General features: G+C 36.7%; 1 protein-coding gene across 42 annotated transcripts in view; it reads left to right on the top strand.

Moving 5' to 3' along the window:
* The window catches only part of CLASP2 (cytoplasmic linker associated protein 2), a 174,794-nt gene that overhangs the window by 132,605 nt on the left and 19,680 nt on the right, over positions 1–22,509 (top strand). For 21 of the 42 annotated variants that reach the window (XM_070777343.1, XM_070777329.1, XM_070777327.1 and 18 more), the window contains 6 exons: positions 8,481–8,644; positions 9,996–10,074; positions 10,202–10,252; positions 14,368–14,511; positions 18,715–18,858; positions 21,730–21,836. In XM_070777343.1, coding sequence (XP_070633444.1) covers positions 8,481–8,644; positions 9,996–10,074; positions 10,202–10,252; positions 14,368–14,511; positions 18,715–18,858; positions 21,730–21,836 — 689 coding nt within the window. The remainder of the gene's footprint in view (positions 1–8,480; positions 8,645–9,995; positions 10,075–10,201; positions 10,253–14,367; positions 14,512–18,714; positions 18,859–21,729; positions 21,837–22,509) is intronic. The other 21 variants (XM_070777334.1, XM_070777367.1, XM_070777356.1 and 18 more) reach the window with 1 other exon arrangement.

The following is a 22,509-nucleotide window of genomic DNA, read 5'->3' as shown; positions in this document are numbered from 1 at the left end:
CTGAATACAGATATAAAGGGAAGATTTTTGTTAACTCGTTTTGCTCAGCTTTTATTTGGTGATTGTCCATCAGAAACTGCCAATAATGTAATTAATTAAGAATAAACTGGCTATATCACCATACACTGGGGATTTAAAAATATCAGGGTTTGATTTGAGTTTTTGCATATCTTTATATTGTTCAAGTAGTAGATATCCCTCCTTTTTAATTTTATAAAGTACTAATAGTCCAGTCATTTGAATCAAGTAGCTGTTCTTGATGCTCTCTTTTCCTTCCAAGTAAAATTTTAGTTTTATTTTCCCAACTGCTGTCTATCAAGAGTTGGTTTTTTCTTTCCCCCTCCCTATAAAGGGCCAGACAGTATATATTTCCGGCTTTGTGGACCATAATGATCTTTGTTACAGCTCTGCCATTATAGCACAAAGGCGTCTTTTGACGGTATCTAAACAAGTGACCATGGCTAGGTGTCCATAAAACTTTACTTAGGAACATTGAAATATTAATTTTCATCAAATTATCATGTGTCACTAAATAGCCTTTTCTTTTGATTAAAAAAAAAAGCTATTTTAAAATGTAAAACCATTCTTAGCTTGCAGACTATGGTTTCCCAACCCCTGTTGTATACAATCAACTCTAATGATTGACACATTGACACCAAAATAAAAACATGTTCAAGAACCTCTACTCATGGTCATGCCACTGCTTGAAGGTCAAGACTGTTGACTGGGACCAGAACCAGTGTACCGGTCCCTGGTGGGTTAAATCAACCTTTATTCCTATATACGCTGTCCATTTCTGATCTGTGATTTTGGTCTAAAAGCTCAGTCCTGCCTTTCCTGTACCTCTTGCTTTTCTCTTCTGTCCTCCATAGAGACTGTGTCAAATAGTCTTTCCTTAAATTTAACTCTAGCCCTGTTGACCTCTCATCTCGTGCCCTGAGCATTTGTCCTGGCCTCTTAGCTTACCAAGAAAATAGATGCCATCCAACAGAAACTCCATTTCCTGCCTCCAAACCAGCAAAATTAATTGCACATAAGCCATTCTTTCTACCTTTTATCCTATGGAAATGGCAGGAGGTCTTACCTTGAAGCTGTTGGCAGCCACATAAACATGTACTCTCTTTTTTTGCTAATATACTCTCATCTGCTTGGTCTTCCAGGAAGTTTTCATAAATTTCAGCTTGCTCTTTGACATGCCTTTTTATTTTTTGGCTTTGCTGTAAGTGTATTCAGTTTATCTTTTCTGACACTAGGGGATGTGGTGTGGGAGAGGAGGAGAAGGGTGGTTTTCTGTTGTGTCTGATCCGGTCTTCCTCACAGCAGACAGCCTCTCTTTTCAGACACCTGTCTCTGCTTGTTTTACTAGTGTTGCTGTGGCTTAGAGCATTGCCCTAGGCCCTCCTTTTTCACTCTGTACCTTATTTGAAGCTTGTCGCCCACTTTATCCTGATGACTCTCAAATGGTACTCCCAGCCCATATTTTTCTCCTTCACTTACCTAGTTACATGCCTTTGGCTCATCTTAAACCTTAAAACTATTTTTCCTCTTGAGTCATATTATCTCGTTAGATGAAGCCACCATCCCCTCATTGGGCATCAGTCTAGAAATTTACTCAGTCCTAATTGATTCAACCTTCTAAATATTTCCATTCTCACTACTCATTCCTGGCACAATTGCCTTTGGCCTGCTGCACCTCCTCCCCACCTTCTGTCCCTAAATTTTCTTTCACTCTGCATCCTTGAATAATCTTTCTAAAAGGTAAATCTTCTATCTTGACTTAAAACTCTTCAGTGACTACTCATTACCCTCAAGAAAATATTCAAAGAAAGCCTGTCATTTTTGCTTGTTATTCCCTTTTCACTCTTAACGCAGCCTGAAAACTATGTTCGTTTCCCCAGATGTGCCCTGCACTTTTCCTCATAGCCTCGAAACCGATCATCGAAGTCACTTCTCTTTCTTGCCTCAAATATGCTCTCCACCATGAATTGGAATCACTTATCTGTAACCTCAACCACCCTGAGAGCTCACAGGGCAGAAACCATCTGAAGCCTTGCCCCCAGAATGGTCCATAGGGTTTTGGAGACACTTCCTGTCATGAAATTGGTTGGGTGGACTTTCCCGTGTCCTTTTAAGTTGAAGTCAACATTTCAGTCTCTCTTAACAGCTCTGAAATGTAGCAGTAGACCACCTGCTGTCCCCAGCAGAAATAGGAGACTTAGAGAACCAGGGTGTGAGCAGCAGCCCCATCTCCTTTCATCTAGGATCACCTCCAACCCCTAGAACGTTTCTCTTATTTGTGTTAGTAAGTATCTGAGTCCAACTGAAATATCAGGTGAACTCCACTATACAGTAAAGACATCCCAGAAAGGAAGGGCTGGAAAAGAGCTGTTTTTGAGTACAGTTGAAATAGATGCTGGATTTTTTTTCTGTGACATGAGTGATGTGGTTGGCATTTACAGTGTACAAGCTGAAATTATTTGATGTCCATAACTTGATAAACTTTTTTAACTTTCAGATACTACTGATTCAGTCGTGGTATCTGTGTGAAAGTAATTTATATTATAAAGCTGCAAATGTGTAGTTTAAAGCCTCTTAATATTTTCCTGAGAGACAGCACCACACAGTGATAACAAATATGAGTAGTGGAGCTGGATTGCTTTGGTTCAAATCCTCCCTCCATCACTTTTTAGCACTGTGTGCGTTGGTTTCTTAATCTGTAAAATAGAGTTAATAAGATTGCAGTGATAATTAAATGAGTTAATGTATGTAAAGTCCTTACAACACAGTAAGCGCTACATATGTTTTTTTTTTTTTTAAATAAGTTTGAAAAATTAAGGAATTCAAGGCAGATTTTTATTTTGATTGCTCTAGACACACTTTTTCCTCCAAACGTAAGATGTGTCAGAAAGTTTATCCCCTGTGATTCTGACAGTCGACTCAGAAGAAACTACTTGAGGAGAGCCACCTTTACTGAAGAACATGCTTTGATTTGACATATTATGGTCTGTGTAGTCCTGCCTACCTACAGGTCTTAGAATCGAGAGACCAAATGTGTATCTTACCTAGGGAAAATTAAAAGTTGTTGTAGTATCTTTTTACCTTCATACGATAGTAATTGTTCCAGGCCGTCACAGAAATAATTTAACTTGTGAATACATTGCTTCTCAAGAGGGGGAAAAAATAAACGAAAAATTCTTAGATACTATGCTTTGGAAGCAAATGTTGGCACTGTTCAGAAATGTTGGCATGTGTCTGTTAGTCTTAGGTTCTTTCCAGAAGTTGAACCTCAAGGATAGTAGGGTCTGAAAATAAGGGAGTTTTCCTCTTTTTTTGTTTGTAAATTTTCTTGGCAAGAAAATGAGAGAGAAATACAGGAAAACCACATATTCTTCTCACATACCATTCATTTAACTCTTGTGTTAAAAACTATTTTGAGTTTGTCATAAAACTTTGGAAAACATCTGTCATTTTTATTTTCTAAGTGTTTTTCTCCCATACAGGAACTTGGCATTGATGGCGACTAATTTGTGTGTTTTTCTTTTTTTTCTTTTTTTCCTTTTGCATGCTGTCCCCTGTGTTGGAACTCTCAATAGAGAGTAAGTTGGTTCAATATTTGTTGGAAACCTAACTTTACTGCATGACTGTGAAATTAACCCTTTTTCTCTGTTTTCTTTCCCAAAGAGTTCATGCAGTGTTGGAACCTTTGCAATCCACGAAATGCTATCTGCAGTTACGCAAACTGTCATTCTGTTTGGAGATGTGCTTTTTAATCTACTAATTAATCTAATTTGATTATGTTCTTCTGTTCTATATTTGATGACTGGCACACCTAAGGCATGGGGGCTTCCCTGGGGCTCAGTGGTGAAGAACCTGCCTGCAACGCAGGAGACCCAGATTGGATTCCTGGGTCGGGAAGATCCCCTGGAGAAGGGAATGACAACCCACTCCAGTATTCTTGCCTGGAGAGTCCCATGGTCAGGGGAGCCTGGAGGGCTACAGTCCATGGGGTCACACAGAGTGGACACGACTGAGCGACTGACACACACCTGATATAAGCAAGGCTGCCTCAATTGTAATAACACAGATATTACAGTTCTTTTCCCAGTGAACTACAGTTGTGAAATATGTAGGATTATACATTGAGTCTGTTGAAGGTTATTAAAAAAAAACAATTCCCAAGTTTCACAATCAATTTTTTTAAATTGAGTTCTAACCTCCTCATATGCACTTTCTACTGTTCTGTTAATGGTGTCCCATAAAAGGAAACAGAGCAGTTTAAGGAGCAGTGATCTCAGCTTTCTCTTCTGAAATCAGATGTTTAGCCCAATGTTTTATTAGTATATCCACTTTTCTATTTCTCCTTTAATCATAGATAAGGAAATGGGAGAATATCAACATCTATCTGACAGTGAACTCTTTGTGATACAGCAGTCACATGAAATTTTATGCAAACTTCCAATGTATATTTTGGATGGAGATATATATGTGTGTGTGTGTGTGTGTGTGTGTGTATATATATATATATATATGCATAAGCATTTTGAAAAATAATAGTATAATTCTATATGTAAAGTACTATTAGTACACATTTACAGTTTTATTCAGCTATACTCACATTTTATCTAATCAAAAGAAATTTCTACTTAGGAGACTCAGACACATCTTCCTGAAAAAAATAGCAGTTCAGATCTTGACAGGAATATAAACTTTGGATTATATCAGGATGAGAAGAAAGGACCTCCTACAAATGACTACCCTGAGTCCAGAGAAGTTGGAGATGTCAAAAAGTTTATAGTAAAGAAAACCTTGGCTGTAGTGAAAGGCAGGTCATCCATATCTTCCCTTGCATTGAGAAAAGGGGTTGGTTACTAAGGTAAATTTTACTCAACTAAAAGAAAATTCTTTCTTTTAGGGCAACTTTTCCTACAGTATCATCAGACAACTTTTTAATTGCATCCTCAACCTCTGATAACTTTAGATTTGGTTCTAACTGGTGACATAAGACTAAAATAGAGCCATTGTTCTCAAATGCTATATATTCCAGATAGGAAGATAACATAAATACAGAGAAATTTAAAGAACACTGTAAAGGTAGCCCAAGTACCAGTTTCAAACAGGGATGGACAGTGGCTATTATCTAAAGATATTCAAGAAGCTCTTTGGCTGGGACTTGAGTGGTAAGCTTTGTAGGGAGTCACGTACTTTGTGTAAATAGAGGGATTAGAGAGTGTGGTAGGAAATCAGGAGTGTGTGAGGTACATGTTTAGGGATGAAGACTTTATGTTGCCAAATCGTCCAACATCAGTCTGAAGAGTTAGAGCCTCGTCTAAGCATTTGAGACATTTTTCTATAGACAGGGAAGGGACATTAAAGAATTTTGTTTCTGTCAAAAGAGTGATGTCACCATCTGATAGAAAGAAGTCTGAGTTGGTCTGCTGTTTTGTAAATAAAGTTTTATTGAAACAGAACTGTGTTCACTTGTCTGCATAGTGTCTGTGGCTATGCTATGACGACAGAGTTGAAGAGTGCGGCCCACATCATATGGCCTGCAAAGCCTAGAATATCTGCTTTCTGGCCTGTTAGAGAAATCCAGACTTGAGGTCAGAAAGGCCTGGTGCCTACAGTGATGTTCTGATCGACAGATTTGAGTAAGGCCAAAAGTGAGAGCTATTATAGAGATTATTATGGGGCCTAGAAGGCTCTGTCAAGGAAGTCATAATTTCGATGAAAAGAGAATCAGGATGAAGATCTAAGAGGTCTCCCCACATTCAGGATACAAAAGGAAAATGCCTGGTAACAATGAAAAAAGGGAGATAAGAGGAAAAAAGTGTCAAACTATGGAATGGCCCGGCGTACTAAGCTCATGAAAAAGCTATGACATTTCTTGATTGGAAGGTAATTGATGGGTGCAATAGGATGGAAATTGAAAACGAAATTCTTGAGACAGTGTCTTCTGCATTGGTAAACAGATAATTCAGGTTGAGAACAGAAGAGTAAAGATAGAGGAGACCGTACTTTCGAGAGCAAGAATACAAGTAGAAAGACTAGTCTTCGAAATAAAATTGGCTCTTCCTTGGAGAAAGAGTTATTATAAGGATAGCTATAGAAGAAATCAAAGTGAGGGGAAAGTCAGTGGAGAATTTTATCATGAATGGCAGTCAAGTAGATGAAGAAGTTGTCCAGTAATACTAAAAGCCAAGTGATTTAGCCATTGATGAGCTGTGGAAACCTTGAGCAAGTAGGTCCCCTAATTTTCTAGTTCTCGATTTTCTGAGAATCAGATAAAATGAGCGAGTTGACTTAGGCATTCTAATGCCTTTGATTTTCTAAATGGATTTTGGTACAGTGAAAGCTTAAAGTTGGAATCTTGAGGAAAATAGGCAGCAGTTGGGACACTAGGAGTGAAAGTGAACCGGAGAATTAGAGAGTGTTGTGCTGGTTCACCAGGCTTAAGGGAGTAGCAGGAAGCCCCGATTTGTCATGTTTGTTACAATTCCCGAGGTGTAAATAGTCCCAAATGGCTGATTTCAAGCCATCAACCACCTCACAAAATTCCTGGATATTTAACGTTTGACTTTCTAGGCATGTACTGACTAACGCCAGGACGTCACTGGACAGATTTGCTAGTCAGAGTGAGTACTAGGTTAAATACATGTATTTGTTATGAGTAGGTCTATTGACGTTCCTCAGGCCCAGAGACAGTTCAGTGAAGCTGTGGTCCAAGTGGTTCTGGTAGGGTAGTACCGGAGTTAATGAATCTGCATTGTGATTAAGAACAGTGTTGAGGCACAGGTACTTACTGCCTTGAGGTCAGAGGTAACAAATTTTAAGTAGTCATACTTTCTGCTTTTACAAATAACGTCTTGAGCAAAGTGTATGTTTTCTAAGGCTTCCCAGGTGGCACAGTGGTAAAGAATCTGCCCGCCAGTCCAGAAGATACAAGAGATGCAGGTTCGATCCCTGGATCAGAAAGATCCACTTGAGTAGGAAATGGCAACCCACTCCAGTATTCTTACCTGGAAAATTCCATAGACATACAGGCCTGGCGGGCTATATTCATTCCACGAGGTTGCAAAGAATCAGACATGACTGAGCACATACACACAAGCACATCTTTTTCTAACTCAAATTCAGATGTTAAAAAGCTTAGTTACAATTCTGATAGATAAAAAGTCCTTCATTTCTAACATGAGAGAAAAACAGGAATTCGTGTATAACTACATAAAGGAAAGTGAAGAAATAAAATATATATTGAGAGTAAAACTCTTAATTTTAAATTAGCATACTTACTTTGGACTTAACTTTTTTAAACCATAGATTTTATAATCCATTGGGATTATAAATTGTCTCATAACACAACATGGCTGACATTATCTTAAGAACTTTTCCCTCTTTATGTAGAAATAAATTGTCCAGTATGATATTGAATTTATTGATGAGATATAACCTTATTGTATGTCACTTGTTGTAAGTACTTTTAATGAGATAAATCACTTAGTAATCTTAGCTTCCCTCCCCTTAAATTTTTCTTGAATCTTATAAGAAGTTTAAAACTAGTAGATTAATATTGGAAACAAGTATAAAACCCCTCGGTAGAAATGGAGACTAATAGCATGCCATCTGGTTCTTTGTAGAAATCATTAAAATGTAGATGTAGATTTGTGTCCTGATTTTATTTATTTTAGGCACAGGTATCCCATTTAAGGAAGTCATTTAAGGCTTCCCAGGTGGCACTAGTGGTAAAGATCCCACCTGCCTGATGCAGGAGTCGTAAGAGACATGGATTCTGTCCCTGATTTGGGATGATCCCCTGGAGGAGGAAATGGCAATGCACTCCAGTATCCTTGCCTAGAGAATCCCATGGACAGAGGAGCCTGGAGGGCCACAGTCCATAGGGTTGCAGAGTCAGACATGACTGAGCAACTGAGCACACAGGTCATTTAAAATTACTTTTGGGGCAGTTTTAATAAATAATACATCTTATACCAAAGAATTTTGTGACTACTAACATTGTGAAAACTAAGAAGTCTCCAATTAGCCCATTATGTTAAAAATCATCTTATATATTAAGGTAGCTGTCAGCATAGTCTTCCTCTGATTAACTCACTGACACTTCAGAGAGCTGGGGGCTGGTGAGACTATGGGTAGTTTCTTGCCCTAAATTCAGATAAAATGAATTTCAGTTTAAGCTATGGCATCATTGACAGCCTTAGGTGTGCCAGCCATTATGGCCAAAGTTTCTTTACCAAGTGATGCTGCATGGAATAGCTAATTGTCGAACTTCAGCAGAAGTTGGATAACAGTTCAAATGTACTCTTGTATCACAGAGTCCAATGAAAAGCGAGAGAGATTGTTTTTCCGCTTGGCTGCCAATCGCTGTGCCTCTGATTCCTGTATTCCTTTCTCTTTCAGTTTTGAATTGATCATAGAGGTCAATATTTCCTCCTTTTTCTTCTCCTTCCCCCATTTACCCACTGTAGGTATTCAGCATGTTTTTGGAGACTCTAGTGGACTTCATACAAGTCCACAAAGATGATCTTCAAGATTGGTTGTTTGTACTGCTGACGCAACTACTTAAAAAAATGGGTGCTGATTTGCTTGGGTCTGTTCAAGCAAAAGTTCAGAAAGCCCTCGATGTTACAAGGTAAGATTTTTCTTCATATATTTCCACTTAATTCTTCATATATTTCCACTTAATTACTGAGTAGTAATTAAGAAAATTTAGTTTTTGTGTTGAAAGTTCAGATTTTTGAGTCCTTTCAAACCATCAAGATTTCATGAGCTCCATTTGAAAATTGTTAATGATGTCCATTTACATGGTGTAATTTGATACAACATAGGTTCTTAGTTCAAACATTGCATTTAATCTATAAAAAATTTCATTAACATCGGTTGAGTAATTCAAGGTAGTAATTTATTGTAATTAAGATGTAACTGCAGCTTTTCTGGTAAGCGGCCTGAGATGACCCCTAAAAATGGTGCGCTATTCACTTGACCCAGAAAACCCCACAAAATCATGCAAATCAAGAGGTTCAAATCTTCGTGTTCACTTTAAGAACACTTGTGAAACTGTCCAGGCCATAAAGGGTATGCATATCCGAAAAGCCACCAAGTATCTGAAGGATGTCACTTTAAAGAAGCGATGTGTGCCATTCCGTCGTTACAACGGTGGAGTTGGTAGGTGTGCACAGGCCAAATAGTGGGGCTGGACGCAGGGTCAGTGGCCCAGAAAGAGTGCTGAATTTTTACTACACATGCTCAAAAACACAGAGTAATGCTGAACTTAAGGGCTTAGATGTAGATTCTCTGGTCATTGAGCACATCCAAGTGAACAAAGTGCCCCCCTGCTGCGCAGGACTTACAGAGCTCACGGTCGGATCAACCCCAACATGAGCTCTCCCTGCCACATTGAGATGATCCTTACTGAAAAAGAACAGATTGTTCCTAAACCAGAAGAGGAGGTTGCACAGAAGAAAAAGATATCCCAGAAGAAACCGAAGAAACAAACACTTATGGCCCGGGAATAAATGCCGCAAAAAATAAATGCAAATAAAAGTAAAAAAAAAAAAAAAAAAAAGATGTAACTGCAAAGTAAAAGATTTTATTCAATCTAATATAAAGATAAAATATTTGCTAAATTTAAAAAGAATGTTTTATTATGCATTCTTTTTTCAGAAGATTTTGAACCAATGATACGTTTTTACTTTCTTGTGTAGATTGTTGAAGTGACTTATTTCAAATATCCATTTATTAAGTCGAGGTGAGTCTAGAATTCAGATATTAGGTATGGAAACATCTCTGATACTGTTGAACTTTTCCCTGAACACATTTTCTGATGAAATCTATAACTGAGGCAAGAGATCATTATTTGCTCTAGTGTTGCTTAGGGGGTTAAATTTATACTTGCAGGGTATAAATTCAAACGTTCTGCTAAAAGCTTACCTGCTGACTTAATTTTTAATTTTTTTTTTTGCTTTGTTCTTTCCGTATTTCAGAGAATCTTTTCCAAATGATCTTCAGTTCAATATTCTAATGAGATTTACAGTTGATCAGACCCAAACACCAAGCTTGAAGGTAAAAACTTGAGGTCTTTTGAAGACATTGTAAGGAACTGAAGTATTTTATTCATAAAGTTAATGTTTGTACTTGTGTCACATGAGAAGCTGTTCAATCAGTGGATTTTGTTTTTATAAACTTTCAGACAGTCAAGCCAGCACTTCGGGACCAGCTTCACTCTTTTTGGAGCTCCAAGGTTTTATTGGTTTTGTTTTAATCTGCATTATTTCTTTTCTTAACTCTCTTTACAAACTCTGCAGTGTTTCCGATAATGTTTGTATGCATCTATATATTCAACTACTAACCATTATAAGCCTCTAAAGCATGCACGGATTTGATTTCAAATGTTATTCGGTGCCAGATTATCTTCCGGAGAAGCTTACTGGGGACTCATAGTTAGAAAGCAACACAAGTATGGCCGTCTAACCCTAAGCTGTTGTGCAAACTCTCTCTATAAAGTCTTTTCTCATTTTATGTTTGTGATTTCCCAGTCCTTTTTTTTTTTTCTTCAAAGTTTAGGAGTTTGAATAGGTATTCTGGGCAGAATATCAGTTTTGCCTCTGTATTTCAATTAACAAAAATTTTTAAGTTTAATCTCAGAGCTGTTCTCCAGTTCTTCTTAATTGAAACAGTAGCTTTTTTTTTCTTCTTACAATGTGATATTTCTGATGTGTGCATAAGCTTTTGATTTGGGATTAGCTTTCTCAATTGTTATTAGCACACATTTTCTAATAATTTATGTGGAAACTAGGTAGATACCATTTTTTTGTTACAAATAATAATTTAACATAGAAGAAAATATGTACCCCTGAATTCTTTACTAAAAATGGTTTTATTGAGTTTTCTTAAATGAGATTAACGTCAGGGAAATAACAAGCATATGTACATTTACAAGCCTTGTATTTTCTGCTCTGTTCTGCACGAAATGTTTCTATAAGCATTATTGCCTTGGATTGATTTCCCTTTTAAGTTTCTGAATATGATTTTGCCTTAAAGTCACAATTATGTTTCTTACCAGGGTTGACATGTACTCAACATATGTTATTTTCTCAGAGCTGCTTTGTGAAAGAGGTTCCATCTGTTTTGATTTTTAAAAGTGACCTGCAGAAGGAGAATAATTTACTTGCTATTATTGATAGACATTGTTTAAACTTGTTATTTGTCCAAGCCATTGTGCTAGATATTCCTTATAATTTTGTCATTAATATTTATAATACGTGATGAACTGTAAACTGTGGAAAGAATTATGATTTAGGTACTGGTGGTAGGTATTCAAATGGTATTGAAAACATATAGAGTTGTTACATGGGCCAGTAGAAATGGAGGTCTGAATCATTAGTTTTCAAAATAAGGGTTGCTAAAGGCCTGAAGAGAAAGACAATGGGAAGTATAAAACTAGTTTCCCTATTAGGAAATGTCATACTGAAGACTGAAATCACAGACTGTTTATCTGAAAGTCATACATACATATACATACACATATATACGTCACGATGGTTTAGTCGCTAAGTCACGTCCAAGTCTACAACCCCATGAACTATAGCCTGCCAGGCTCTTCTGTCCATGGGGTTTCCCGGACAAGAATACTGGAGTGGGTTGCCATTTCCTTCTCCAGGGATTTTCCCAACCCAGCGATCAAACCTGGGTCTCCTGCATTGCAGGCAGATTCTTTACTGATTATTTACCTCATATTACCTCATATTTATGAGAGAATATGTATGTGTATGTGTATATGACTTTTAGAGAAACAGTCTATGTAAATATATGTATGTATATATCATAATCTATTATATGGACATATGTATGGCTTTTATATATTATACACACATATATAAAGCTGCAGGGGAAAGTCACTGTAGGAGAAAGACACCCACAAATTGATGTCTTAGGATAGCAAAAAGGAATTTTATTGGAGCTGTATGTTATGCTGAAAATAAAAGTAACTTTGAGATGGTTGACAGGATTAAGAATTAAAGACTTAACAGATTATAGAAAACCACAAATAACTAAATAGCTTCAGTATGAGATTTATCAAAATTCTTTATTTAAAAAGTGCTGGATCTTTCAGATAAAATTTTATATTTCTCACAGACTGTCATGTAGCCAAATGTCAAAAAGGAAGCAATAAAATAGACAAAGATGGCATACAGAGTGATTTTATTTGAGTAATATTTTTTTAATAAATGGAACTTTTTGACTTTTTTTTCTGAGTTTCAGAAATATGTTTGGAATTATACACACCTTAGCAACTATATTGTTTTTCCTCTCTGAAGAAGAATGCATGTTTATGTTATAAAAAATACAGACTATGTTTATAACCTTTTGAAATATACTACCAAAATATAAATTTTCAAATGATTATATATGTATTACGGTTGTTTTGCTTATTTGTATAGTAAACACACCTATTCTATGAAACTCTTTAGAAACTTTACATGCCTCTATAAATTGCCAAGACTTGGTACTAATTAAATCTCACATAGTCCAAATAAATATATTCAAAAAACAAAATGCATTGATGTTTATTCTTTGATTTACTTTAGCTTTCTTTCAGCTGGTCTCACCAATAGAAGGTGACGTGGCTTAAAAATCCAGAATATTATGTATAATAATTTAGTTGGACCTGCTACTCAAAATTAACCATACCTCTGTTTCCCTCTTCACTGTATGATTTACTCAGGATGGTGATGGGTTGACTTAAAAAAAAAAATTCTTAAAGTTACAGTTACTTCTTAAAATCATGTATTATGAAATGAAGACAATAAGTTGATGCTTTCTGTCTTCTTTAAACTGGAAGCAGAGAGGGGAAAATGTTCAAGAGTCAGAAGTTTAACTTATTACTTCTGTATATTAACTTGACATAGTACTTCCCAGAGACCTTATTTGGATTGAGTGAGAGAAATGATCAATAATAAGATCAATAATAGGGGATGAAGGAGTACAGGGGAGAAGGCAATGGCACCCCACTCCAGTACTCTTGCCTGGAAAATCCAATGGACAGAGGAGCCTGGTAGGCTGCAGTCCATGGGGTTGCTAATAGTCAGACACGACTGAGCAACTTCAGTTTCACTTTTCACTTTCATGCATTGGAGAAGGAAATGGCAACCCACTCCAGTGTTCTTGCCTGGAGAATCCCAAGGACGAGGGAGCCTGCTGGGCTGCCGTCTGTGGGGTCGCACAGAGTCAGACACAACTGAAGCGACTTAGCAGCAGCAGCAGCAGGAGTACAGAATACCTGATTACCTTAATCTTTGACAATATTTTTTCAAAGTTGCTATTTTAATCATACATTTAAACCTTCCTTTTTCTAAGTCTGCAAATCAGCATTTAGTACGTGTTTAGAGTCTGCTGTATCCAGGGACTGTACAGTCTCCCAGGTGCCATTTCTAAAGTGCACTGATAATGTCTTAGAGAATCATTATTTAGAAATCTAGAATGTTAGACGTGACTTTAAAAACAGTGGTTCTAAAAAAAAATAATAAAAACAGTGGTTCTCTTAACTTTTTCTACCCTGCCATACTGAGAAAGGGGAGATTATTTAATAATGGCTTACTCTAAGGATAAAGAAGGCTGCATCTGAGAGAGAAGCATGTATGCTTTGCCCCACCTCTTGCTGATTTTGAAGCCTGCATCCTACCACACTCCTACCTACCATGCCACCCACATATCAGGAATTTCTAGGAGAATAACAAGACTTTTAAAACTCATATATTATACTTCTTTTATGCACATAAGTATTGTCTCTTCCCCAGTAGTCCTTCTGTAAAGCTTTTTTGTCACATTTATTTTGAGAGGTGGTTCTAGCGGTTGATGGAGCTATTAAGGAACCTGGTCTCATTGGAGCCTTAATGTATATTTATCAAAAACCTGTATTGCCCACTTTGATTATCCACTTGATTACCCACTGGATGTATAATACCTTATTTCCAAAACCCTTTGGTTCGTTTCCCCAAGAGGCAAATTATCCTTCAATGTATAAAGACTGGTTCCCGGGGAGATCTAGACAAGAGTCAGCTCTAAGCTCTGAAGGCAGACTAAAGGAGAAGTGTCTAATCTTATCAAGAGAGTCTTCAACAATTGTTCAAAGATGGGTAATAAAATTTATAAATTCTGCTATGTGTGAGAAAAAAGGCACATTATCATATACTTGTACCTCTGATAGGTAGGTGGTTGTATGTATAACTTCTTTTGCTGTTGATGCTTTTTCATTTTGTATTTGTTAAAAAAATATTACCTAACTATTTCTCAAGTGTTCTTACTGCCTGCCGATGCCCAGCTGATTGTCCTCTCTCTTTGTGCATCCCTGTATAGGTGAAGGTTGCTATCCTCAAATACATAGAAACTCTGGCCAAACAGATGGATCCAGGAGATTTTGTAAATTCCAGTGAAACTCGCCTGGCAGTGTCTCGGGTCATCACCTGGACAACAGAACCCAAAAGTTCTGATGTTCGGAAGGTATGTTTTAGTTTAAGATTCAGAAGATAAATTAGAAAAGCAAATCAGTCATTTTAGATTGCCAGTTAAGGAAGCTAATATTTTCAGGATGTTGCCAGTTAGCATAGAGTTATTTACCTGGTGATATAAAGACCTTAAAAAAAAAATCCTCTCTTTTAAATTTTATCCAATTAATGTGACTGTAATTTTCAAACTTAGAGTCAAAAATAGCTGTCTTTGCCACAGTCTCCTAACCTCTACTCTTACAGCCATTCAGAACTTTTTCCCTTGCATTTACCTATGTATTTCAAATAAGAGTTGGTACTGTTTCTTGATGTATTAATTTTAGGCATTATTTACTGACCTGTTGATAGATTCAGTCATTGTGTATCTGTCTGTCTGCCTTTATAAATGAAGATTTCACTTTCCAATATCCTAGCCTATGTCTTTCCCCATAACCTTCAAAATACTTATGAATCAGCTGTTGGTAATCAGTAGAAAAGAGTTAATTTTGACTGTGGAAGTATTAATTCCTTCACCAAGTGGTTAATTACTGCCTCCCTCCTTATGGAAACTTTATTTGTCCTAGTGTTAATAATTTGCCTTGGTTTTCATTGTCCTGTTTCTCCCCCCAACATATTTTTTAAGTGTTAATAGGTTCAACATCTCTGCCACATGCTCATGGCTGAGATTTTCCATATTCTCAAAAACACTGGTTATTTCTTTTCTGGGGTGTTCCTTTCTAGACCCTCTGTTCTCTTCACCATCTTCCTGAGATTCCTCTTCAACCCTAACAATTCGTTTCTTGCATCCTGTATCTGGCTCTACTGACAGAACCAGAGTAATCAAAACAATATGGTACGGACACAAAAATAGACACACAGATCAATGGAACAGAATTCTGAGAGCCCAGAAATAAACCCATGCACAAGTGGTCAGTTAACCTATGATAAAGCAACCAGGAATATACAATGAGGAAAGAATAATCTCTTCAATAACTGGTGCTGGGAAAACCGGACAGCTACATGTAAAAGAATGCAATTAGAACATTCTCTAACACCGTATACAAAAATAGACTCAAAATGGATTAAAAACTTAAATGTAAGACTGAATACTGTTAGTATCCTAGAAGAAAACATAGGCAGAACACTCTCTGACATAAATCACAGTAGTGTTTTTTGGTTCCATCTCCCAAAGCAAAGGAAATAAAAGAAAAACAAATGGGACCTAATTAAATTTAACAGCTTTTGTAGAGCAAAGAAAACCATAAACAAAACAAAAGACAGCCTATTGAATATGGGAGAAAATATTTGCAAATGACTGTTAAGGGATAAATATCCAGCATATATAAACAACTCGTACAACTCAACATCAAAAAAAAAAAAAACAGCTTAATTGAAAAATAGAAAAACTGAATAGACTATTTTTCAAAGAGAAAATGCAGATGGCCAACAGGCACATAAAAAGATGCTGAAAATCACTAATCATCAAGGAAATACAAATCAAAACTACAAAGAGATGTTACCTTACACCGGTCAGAATGGCTGTCATCAAAAAGAACACAGATAACAAGTGTTAGCAAGGATGTGGAGAAAAGGGAACCCTCATACACTGGTGTTGGAAATGTAAATTGGTGCAGTCACTGTGAAAACAGGTCCTTAGTTTCAAAGAACTAAAAATAGAACTACCCTATGACCCAGCAATTTCATTCCTGGGTATATGTCTTACAAAAAAAAAAGCAAGAACATTAATTTGAAAAGATATACACACACCAATGATGTTCATAGCACCATTATTTACAGTTGCCAAGATCTGGATGGTAGCAACATGTGTCCATCAACAGATGAAAGGATAAAGAGGTGGTACACACACACACACACACACACACCATGGAATACTACTAAGCTGTAAAAATGAGCACAGTTTTGCCATTTGCAGCAACATGGTTGAACTTTATGCTAAGTGAGATAAATCAGACAATGACAAATACTGTACGATGTCACTTATGTGTGAAATCTAAAAAATTAAACCAACTATTGAATATAAGAAGAAAGAATTCTATTCACAGATACAGAGAACAATCTAGTGGTTACCAGCAGGAGAGGGATAATATGGGAGTGGAGAATGATGAAGTACAAGCATTTAAATATAAAACCAGTCACAATGACATATTGTACAAGGGAAGTAATAAGTATAAATGAGTTATAATGTATGAGTCACTATAGTATACACCTGTAACTTGTATAGCAAAAAGTACTTCAATTTTAAAAATCAGGCCAAACAAACAAAAAAGATTAAGCATAAATTAATAAAATAGAGAGTAGAAAAGTGATAGAGAAAATTAGTAAAACCAAAAATTGTGTTTTTTGTAAATATTAACAAAATTGACAAACTTGTAGCTTGATAGAAAAAAGAAGGCTGAAATTACTAGGTTTAGAAATGAAAAGAGATTTTTATTACTAGCCTTACAGAAATAAAGATGATTATAATTGAATGCTACAATATTGTATGCCAGGAAGTAGTAAACTTGAATGAAATGGACAAATCCCTAGATAGACACAAATTAACAAAACTAACTGGAAAAGTCAATAGAACAAGTTAAGAGATTAATTTAGTAATCAAAAAACCACCAACAAAGAAAAGCCAGGCTCAGATGGTCTAACTGATGAGTTTTACCAAACATTAATATCAATTCTTCTCAAACTCTTCTTTAAAATCCATAAGAGATAGGAACACTTTCCAACTCAATTCTATGAGGGCAGTTGTATCTTGGTAACAAACCCAGACCAAGACATCACACAGAAAAAGAAAACTACAGATCAGTATCTCTTACAAATATGGACACTTTTAATCCTCAACAAAATACTGGCAAACCAAATTCTGTAACATAAAAAGAGACTTACATACCAAGACCAAGTGGAATTTATCGCAGAAATGCAAGGTTGAGTTAACATCTGAAAGTCTCTTATAGTACTCCATATGACTACTAAAAAGACAAAAGCCACATGATTATCTCATCAGAAAAGGCATCTGGCAAGATCTGACATCTTTCATGACCAAGACTAAATAGCAAGCAAACTAACAAGGGAAGGGAACTTTCTAAGCCCAATACCGGGCACCTCCAAATATCCACAGCTACTTAATGGTGAAAGATTGGATGCTTTCTCTGTAAAATCGGGAACAACAGATAGATGTCTGTTCTCACCATTTCTGTTCAACGCTGTAGTAGGGTTCTAGCCAGGACAGTTAAGCTGGAAAAAGCAAAAAAAAAAAAAAGAGAGAGAAAATGAAAGAGACAAAAGAGAAAGAAGGAAAGAAAAACTATTTCTATTCGCAAATGATATAATTTTATGTATAGAAAATCCTTTAGAATCACTAAAATATTATTAGAACTAATAAACCCATTCAGCAGGATTGCAGGGTGCAAAATTAATATACAAATATCAGTTGTATTCTAAACACTTGAACAATCCAAAAATGAAATTAAGATAACAATTCCATTTAAAATAGCACTAAGAAGATTAAAAAGCGATAAATTTAACAAAGGAAGCACAGAGTTTATAGTAGAAACTATAAAACAATATTGAAAGAAATTTAGGATGGAAAATCATCCCATGTCCTTGGGTGAGAAAATCAGGTCTTCTGGGATCAGAAGACTTACTATATTAAGATGTCAGTACTCCCCAGAGTGACCTATAAATTCAGTGTAATCCCTACCGTATCCTAGCTGGCTTCATAGAAATTGAGAAGCTGATTGCAAAATTCATAATGGAATTCCTGGGGCCCTATAATAGCCAGAGCAGCCTTGGGGGAAAAACAAGTAGGAGGACTTTACACTTGCTGACTTCAAAACCTAATACAAAGTAATGGTAATCAAGGCAGTGTGGTAATGGGTTAAAGATAGACATAAAGACCAATAGAATAGAACTGAGAGTCCAGAAGGAAACCCGTGTCTGTGGCCAATTGATTTTCAACAAGTGTGCCAAGACCATTGCCCTTGGTAGGTCATATTTGTTATACTTTTCATAATCCCGTCTTACTTTCCAAAAACAAATGGTAAGTCGAAAAAATGTTTTTTATTGTTTCAGCAAAGAAATTTGAAAGCATGTAGGAACATCTTTTTCCCTAGGAAAGGTGGTCTGGCACTACTGAATAGAAATGTTGAATGAAGAAAATGGTCTCCTTTGAGTAATCATCTGCTTCTTATATGTCTTTGTTTTCTAGGCAGCCCAGTCAGTCCTGATTTCCTTATTTGAACTCAATACCCCAGAGTTTACAATGTTATTAGGAGCTTTACCAAAAACTTTTCAGGATGGTGCTACCAAACTTCTTCATAATCACCTTCGAAACACTGGCAATGGAACCCAGGTCTTTTTTCACTTGTTTTATTTTTTTTTGGCCGTTGTTTAATGTGATGGATGGTTAACAACAGTAATTGCTTTCTTTTTTTGCATGAAGTAAACTTTGATCCTAATGTGTAATTTTTGCATCTGCATTAGGCAGCATTTCCTGAGCAGAAATAAATATTGTCCTGGAAAGAATAGTCCTTAGGCCTGTAATTGTTCTATTATTATTTGGTGTGCATTAGGGTGGTGGTGAATGGTGACCACAGTATGAACAAGGAAAGTGAAATATAACAGAACTTAGATGAGAACTTAGATCAGTGCAAGCCATGAGAATTAGAACATGCTCTTTAGATGAACCAGTCTTTATTGGAGGACCAGAAAGGATGACTTATTCCAGGAATAACAGGCCCAAGGAGAGTAGTGCTTTAAAGGACGTGTTCACATTTAATAATTACAGGCTTGTCAGTCTATAGGTGCTTGAATAATACAAGAGTTTGTTTTGGAGAAGTAAGATCTGAGTAAATGAAGCGTTAGTGTTATATCTAAATGGTATTGAACTATTTGCATAATATGCCAAAGAATTGAACTTGGGTTTTAAAAAGACAAAGAGGACAATACCTTTGATAATGCATAAAGGAGAAAGCAGATGCACTTATGTCAGGAGTAAGGTAAAGTGTAAGGGGAAAACAATGTGAGAACCATTTCTTGGGGCCAAAGTCAATTACTTTTTTAAATGGAAAGGGGGAATTCCCTGGTGGTGCAGTGGCTGGGAGTCTGCACTTCCACTGCCAGGGCCGTGGGTTGACTCTCTGTTCAGGAAACTAAGATCCCACAAGCTACATGGGACAAAAACTAAAAATTAAAAACATAAAAGGAGAAGATATTGTTTTATTATCTTAAGAGATAGGCAAATTGCTAATATGACCAGATTTTACTTCTTTGATGTCTTTGTAAAAATCATTTGTAAATCAAACTGAAGGAGGAACAAAAATTTAAGTGATTGTAATGATTGGAGGTAAATTTCCAGTTGTTCAAGCTGGTTTTAGAAAAGGCAGAGGAACCAGAGATCAAATTGCCAACATCCGCTGGATCATGGAAAAAGCAAGAGAGTTCCAGAAAAACATCTATTTCTGCTTTATTGACTATGCCAAAGCCTTTGACTGTGTGGATCACAATAAACTGTGGACAATTCTGGAAGAGATGGGAATACCAGACCACCTGACCTGCCTCTTGAGAAACCTGTATGCAAGTCAGGAAGCAACAGTTAGAACTGGACATGGAACAACAGACTGGTTCCAAATAGGAAAAGGAGTACATCAAGGCTGTATGTTGTCACCCTGCTTATTTAACTTATATGCAGAGTACATCATGAGAAACGCTGGGCTGGAAGAAGCACAAGCTGGAATCAAGATTGCCGGGAGAAATATCAATAATCTCAAATATGCAGATGACACCACCCTTATGGCAGAAAGTGAAGAGGAACTAAAAAGCCTCGAATGAAAGTGAAAGAGGAAAGTGAAAAGGTTGGCTTAAAGCTCAACATTCAGAAAACAAAGATCATGGTATCTGGTCCCATCACGTCATGGGAAATAGATGGGGAAACAGTGGAAACAGTGTCAGACTTTCTTTTTTGGGGCTCCAAAATCACTGCAGATGGTGATTGCAGCCATGAAATTAAAAGATGCTTACTCCTTGGAAGGAAAGTTATGACCAACCAAGATAGCATGTTCAAAAGCAGAGATATTACTTTGCCAACAAAGGTCCATCTAGTTAAGGCTGTGGTTTTTCCTGTGGTCATGTATGGATGTGAGAGTTGGACTGTGAAGAAAGCTGAGTGCTGAAGAATTGATGCTTTTGAACTGTGGTGTTGGAGAAGACTCTTGAGAGTCCCTTGGACTGCAAGGATATCCAACCAGTCCATTCTGAAGGAGATCAGTCCTGGGTATTCATTGGAAGGACTGATGCTGAAGCTGAAACTCCAGTACTTTGGCCACCTGATGCAAAGAGTTGACTCATTGGAAAAGACTCTGATGCTGGGAGGGATTGGGGGCAGGAGGAGAAGGGGATGACAGAGGATGAGATGGCTGGATGGCATCACCGACTTGATGGATGTGAGTTTGAGTAAACTCTGGGAGTTGGTGATGGACAGGGAGGCTTGGCGTGCTGTGATTCATGGGGTCACAGGGAGTCGGACACGACTGAGTGACTGAACTGAATGATCGCAGGAAGGAATTGGCTTAGGGCAGGGAGCTAATTTAAGATTGTTAATTTGGAATCTTGTTTAATTATTGAGGAAAAAAGATTGTTGTTGTAATATTTAGGAGAAGGAATAGCTGAGGATAACAACAACAAAAAACTTAAAGAGCTAGATTGCTGAATGGGAAGAAAGTTTTTCCCCACAGAAACTAGAGATAAGTACATGAATATTTTAAAATAACGACCTAGCAGGACTTCCTTGGTGGTCCAGTGGTTAATAATCTGCCTTGCAGTGCAGGGAACATGTATTCAATCCCTGGTCGGGGAACCTGGGATCCCACATGCATGGAGGAACTTGAGTCTGCATGCCACAATTAAGGCCCAGCGCAGCTAAATGAATTTTAATAATAAATTTAAAAAAAGAGAACAGTAAAATAATGACCTGGGAACTTCCCTGGTGGTGCATCGGTTTAGATTCTGTGCTTCCAGTGCAGGGGCATGGGTTTGATCCTGGTTGGGGAGTTAAGATCCCACTTATCTCACTACACAGACAAAAAAATTTTTTTAATCTTTTAAAATACATAAAATAATGACCTCTTAATATAAATCTGGCTCTTTCATGTGTTCAACATGTTGACTGTATGGCTTCCCTAGGAGCCTGTCATATGTTAATGTTTATTTGGTTCTTGTCCGTCAGGGTTCCATGGGAAGTCCTTTGACAAGACCAACACCACGGTCACCAGCCAACTGGTCCAGTCCTCTTACTTCTCCTACCAATACGTCACAGAATACTTTATCTCCAAGGTAATAAAAGGATAGTTTACCATCATGGTTTGTATTTGCAGATTCCCATTCTTAGAAAAACTGACATTAATATCAATCCAGTTGATTACTACGTAACTAAAATGTCTTGGACACATAGAAACTTAGCAAATTAAAACAATGTTAGGTTTATCCAAAATGAACCCTTTAGATGATAATAATATATAGGATATGGAATTCTTTTTCTTGTAAGTGACAGGAAAACTTATGGACACAGCTTTTGGAAAAAAGCAAGCAGTAATTAAACATTAAATAACATAGTTACTGTTTCTCAGATAAGCTGTATAAATCCATTAATTTCCAGTTGTGTCTTTCAGTTATAATAGTTGATATAAACGAGATCAAGTTATAATGAAAATTTTAGATCTAATATTGGCCAACCACCTGTTAAAAATAGAAAAAAAAAGTTTATAGACAAAAAAATGTAAAAATAAAAACATAGGGAAGGGTTAAATATAAAATGGCAATATGTATACTTCTTAGGAAAAAAATGTGATCTTGAGATTGATCCTTCATGAGACTTGTGAAATTTTCACACACTTGAGCAAATCCCACGTGAGCTATGTTTCAGAAGAAGTTATTAATTAACTCATTAATGGATTAACATTTTTTTCCCTTCTCCTGGTCTTTAAAAAAATGGCTTAGTAGCCATTAT

This window comes from Bos indicus, chromosome 22, assembly GCF_029378745.1.
Source record: "Bos indicus isolate NIAB-ARS_2022 breed Sahiwal x Tharparkar chromosome 22, NIAB-ARS_B.indTharparkar_mat_pri_1.0, whole genome shotgun sequence".
Lineage (NCBI taxonomy): Eukaryota > Metazoa > Chordata > Mammalia > Artiodactyla > Bovidae > Bos > Bos indicus.
The sequence above is the reverse complement of the archived record's forward strand: the minus strand, read 5'-3'. Positions and strand labels throughout refer to the sequence as shown.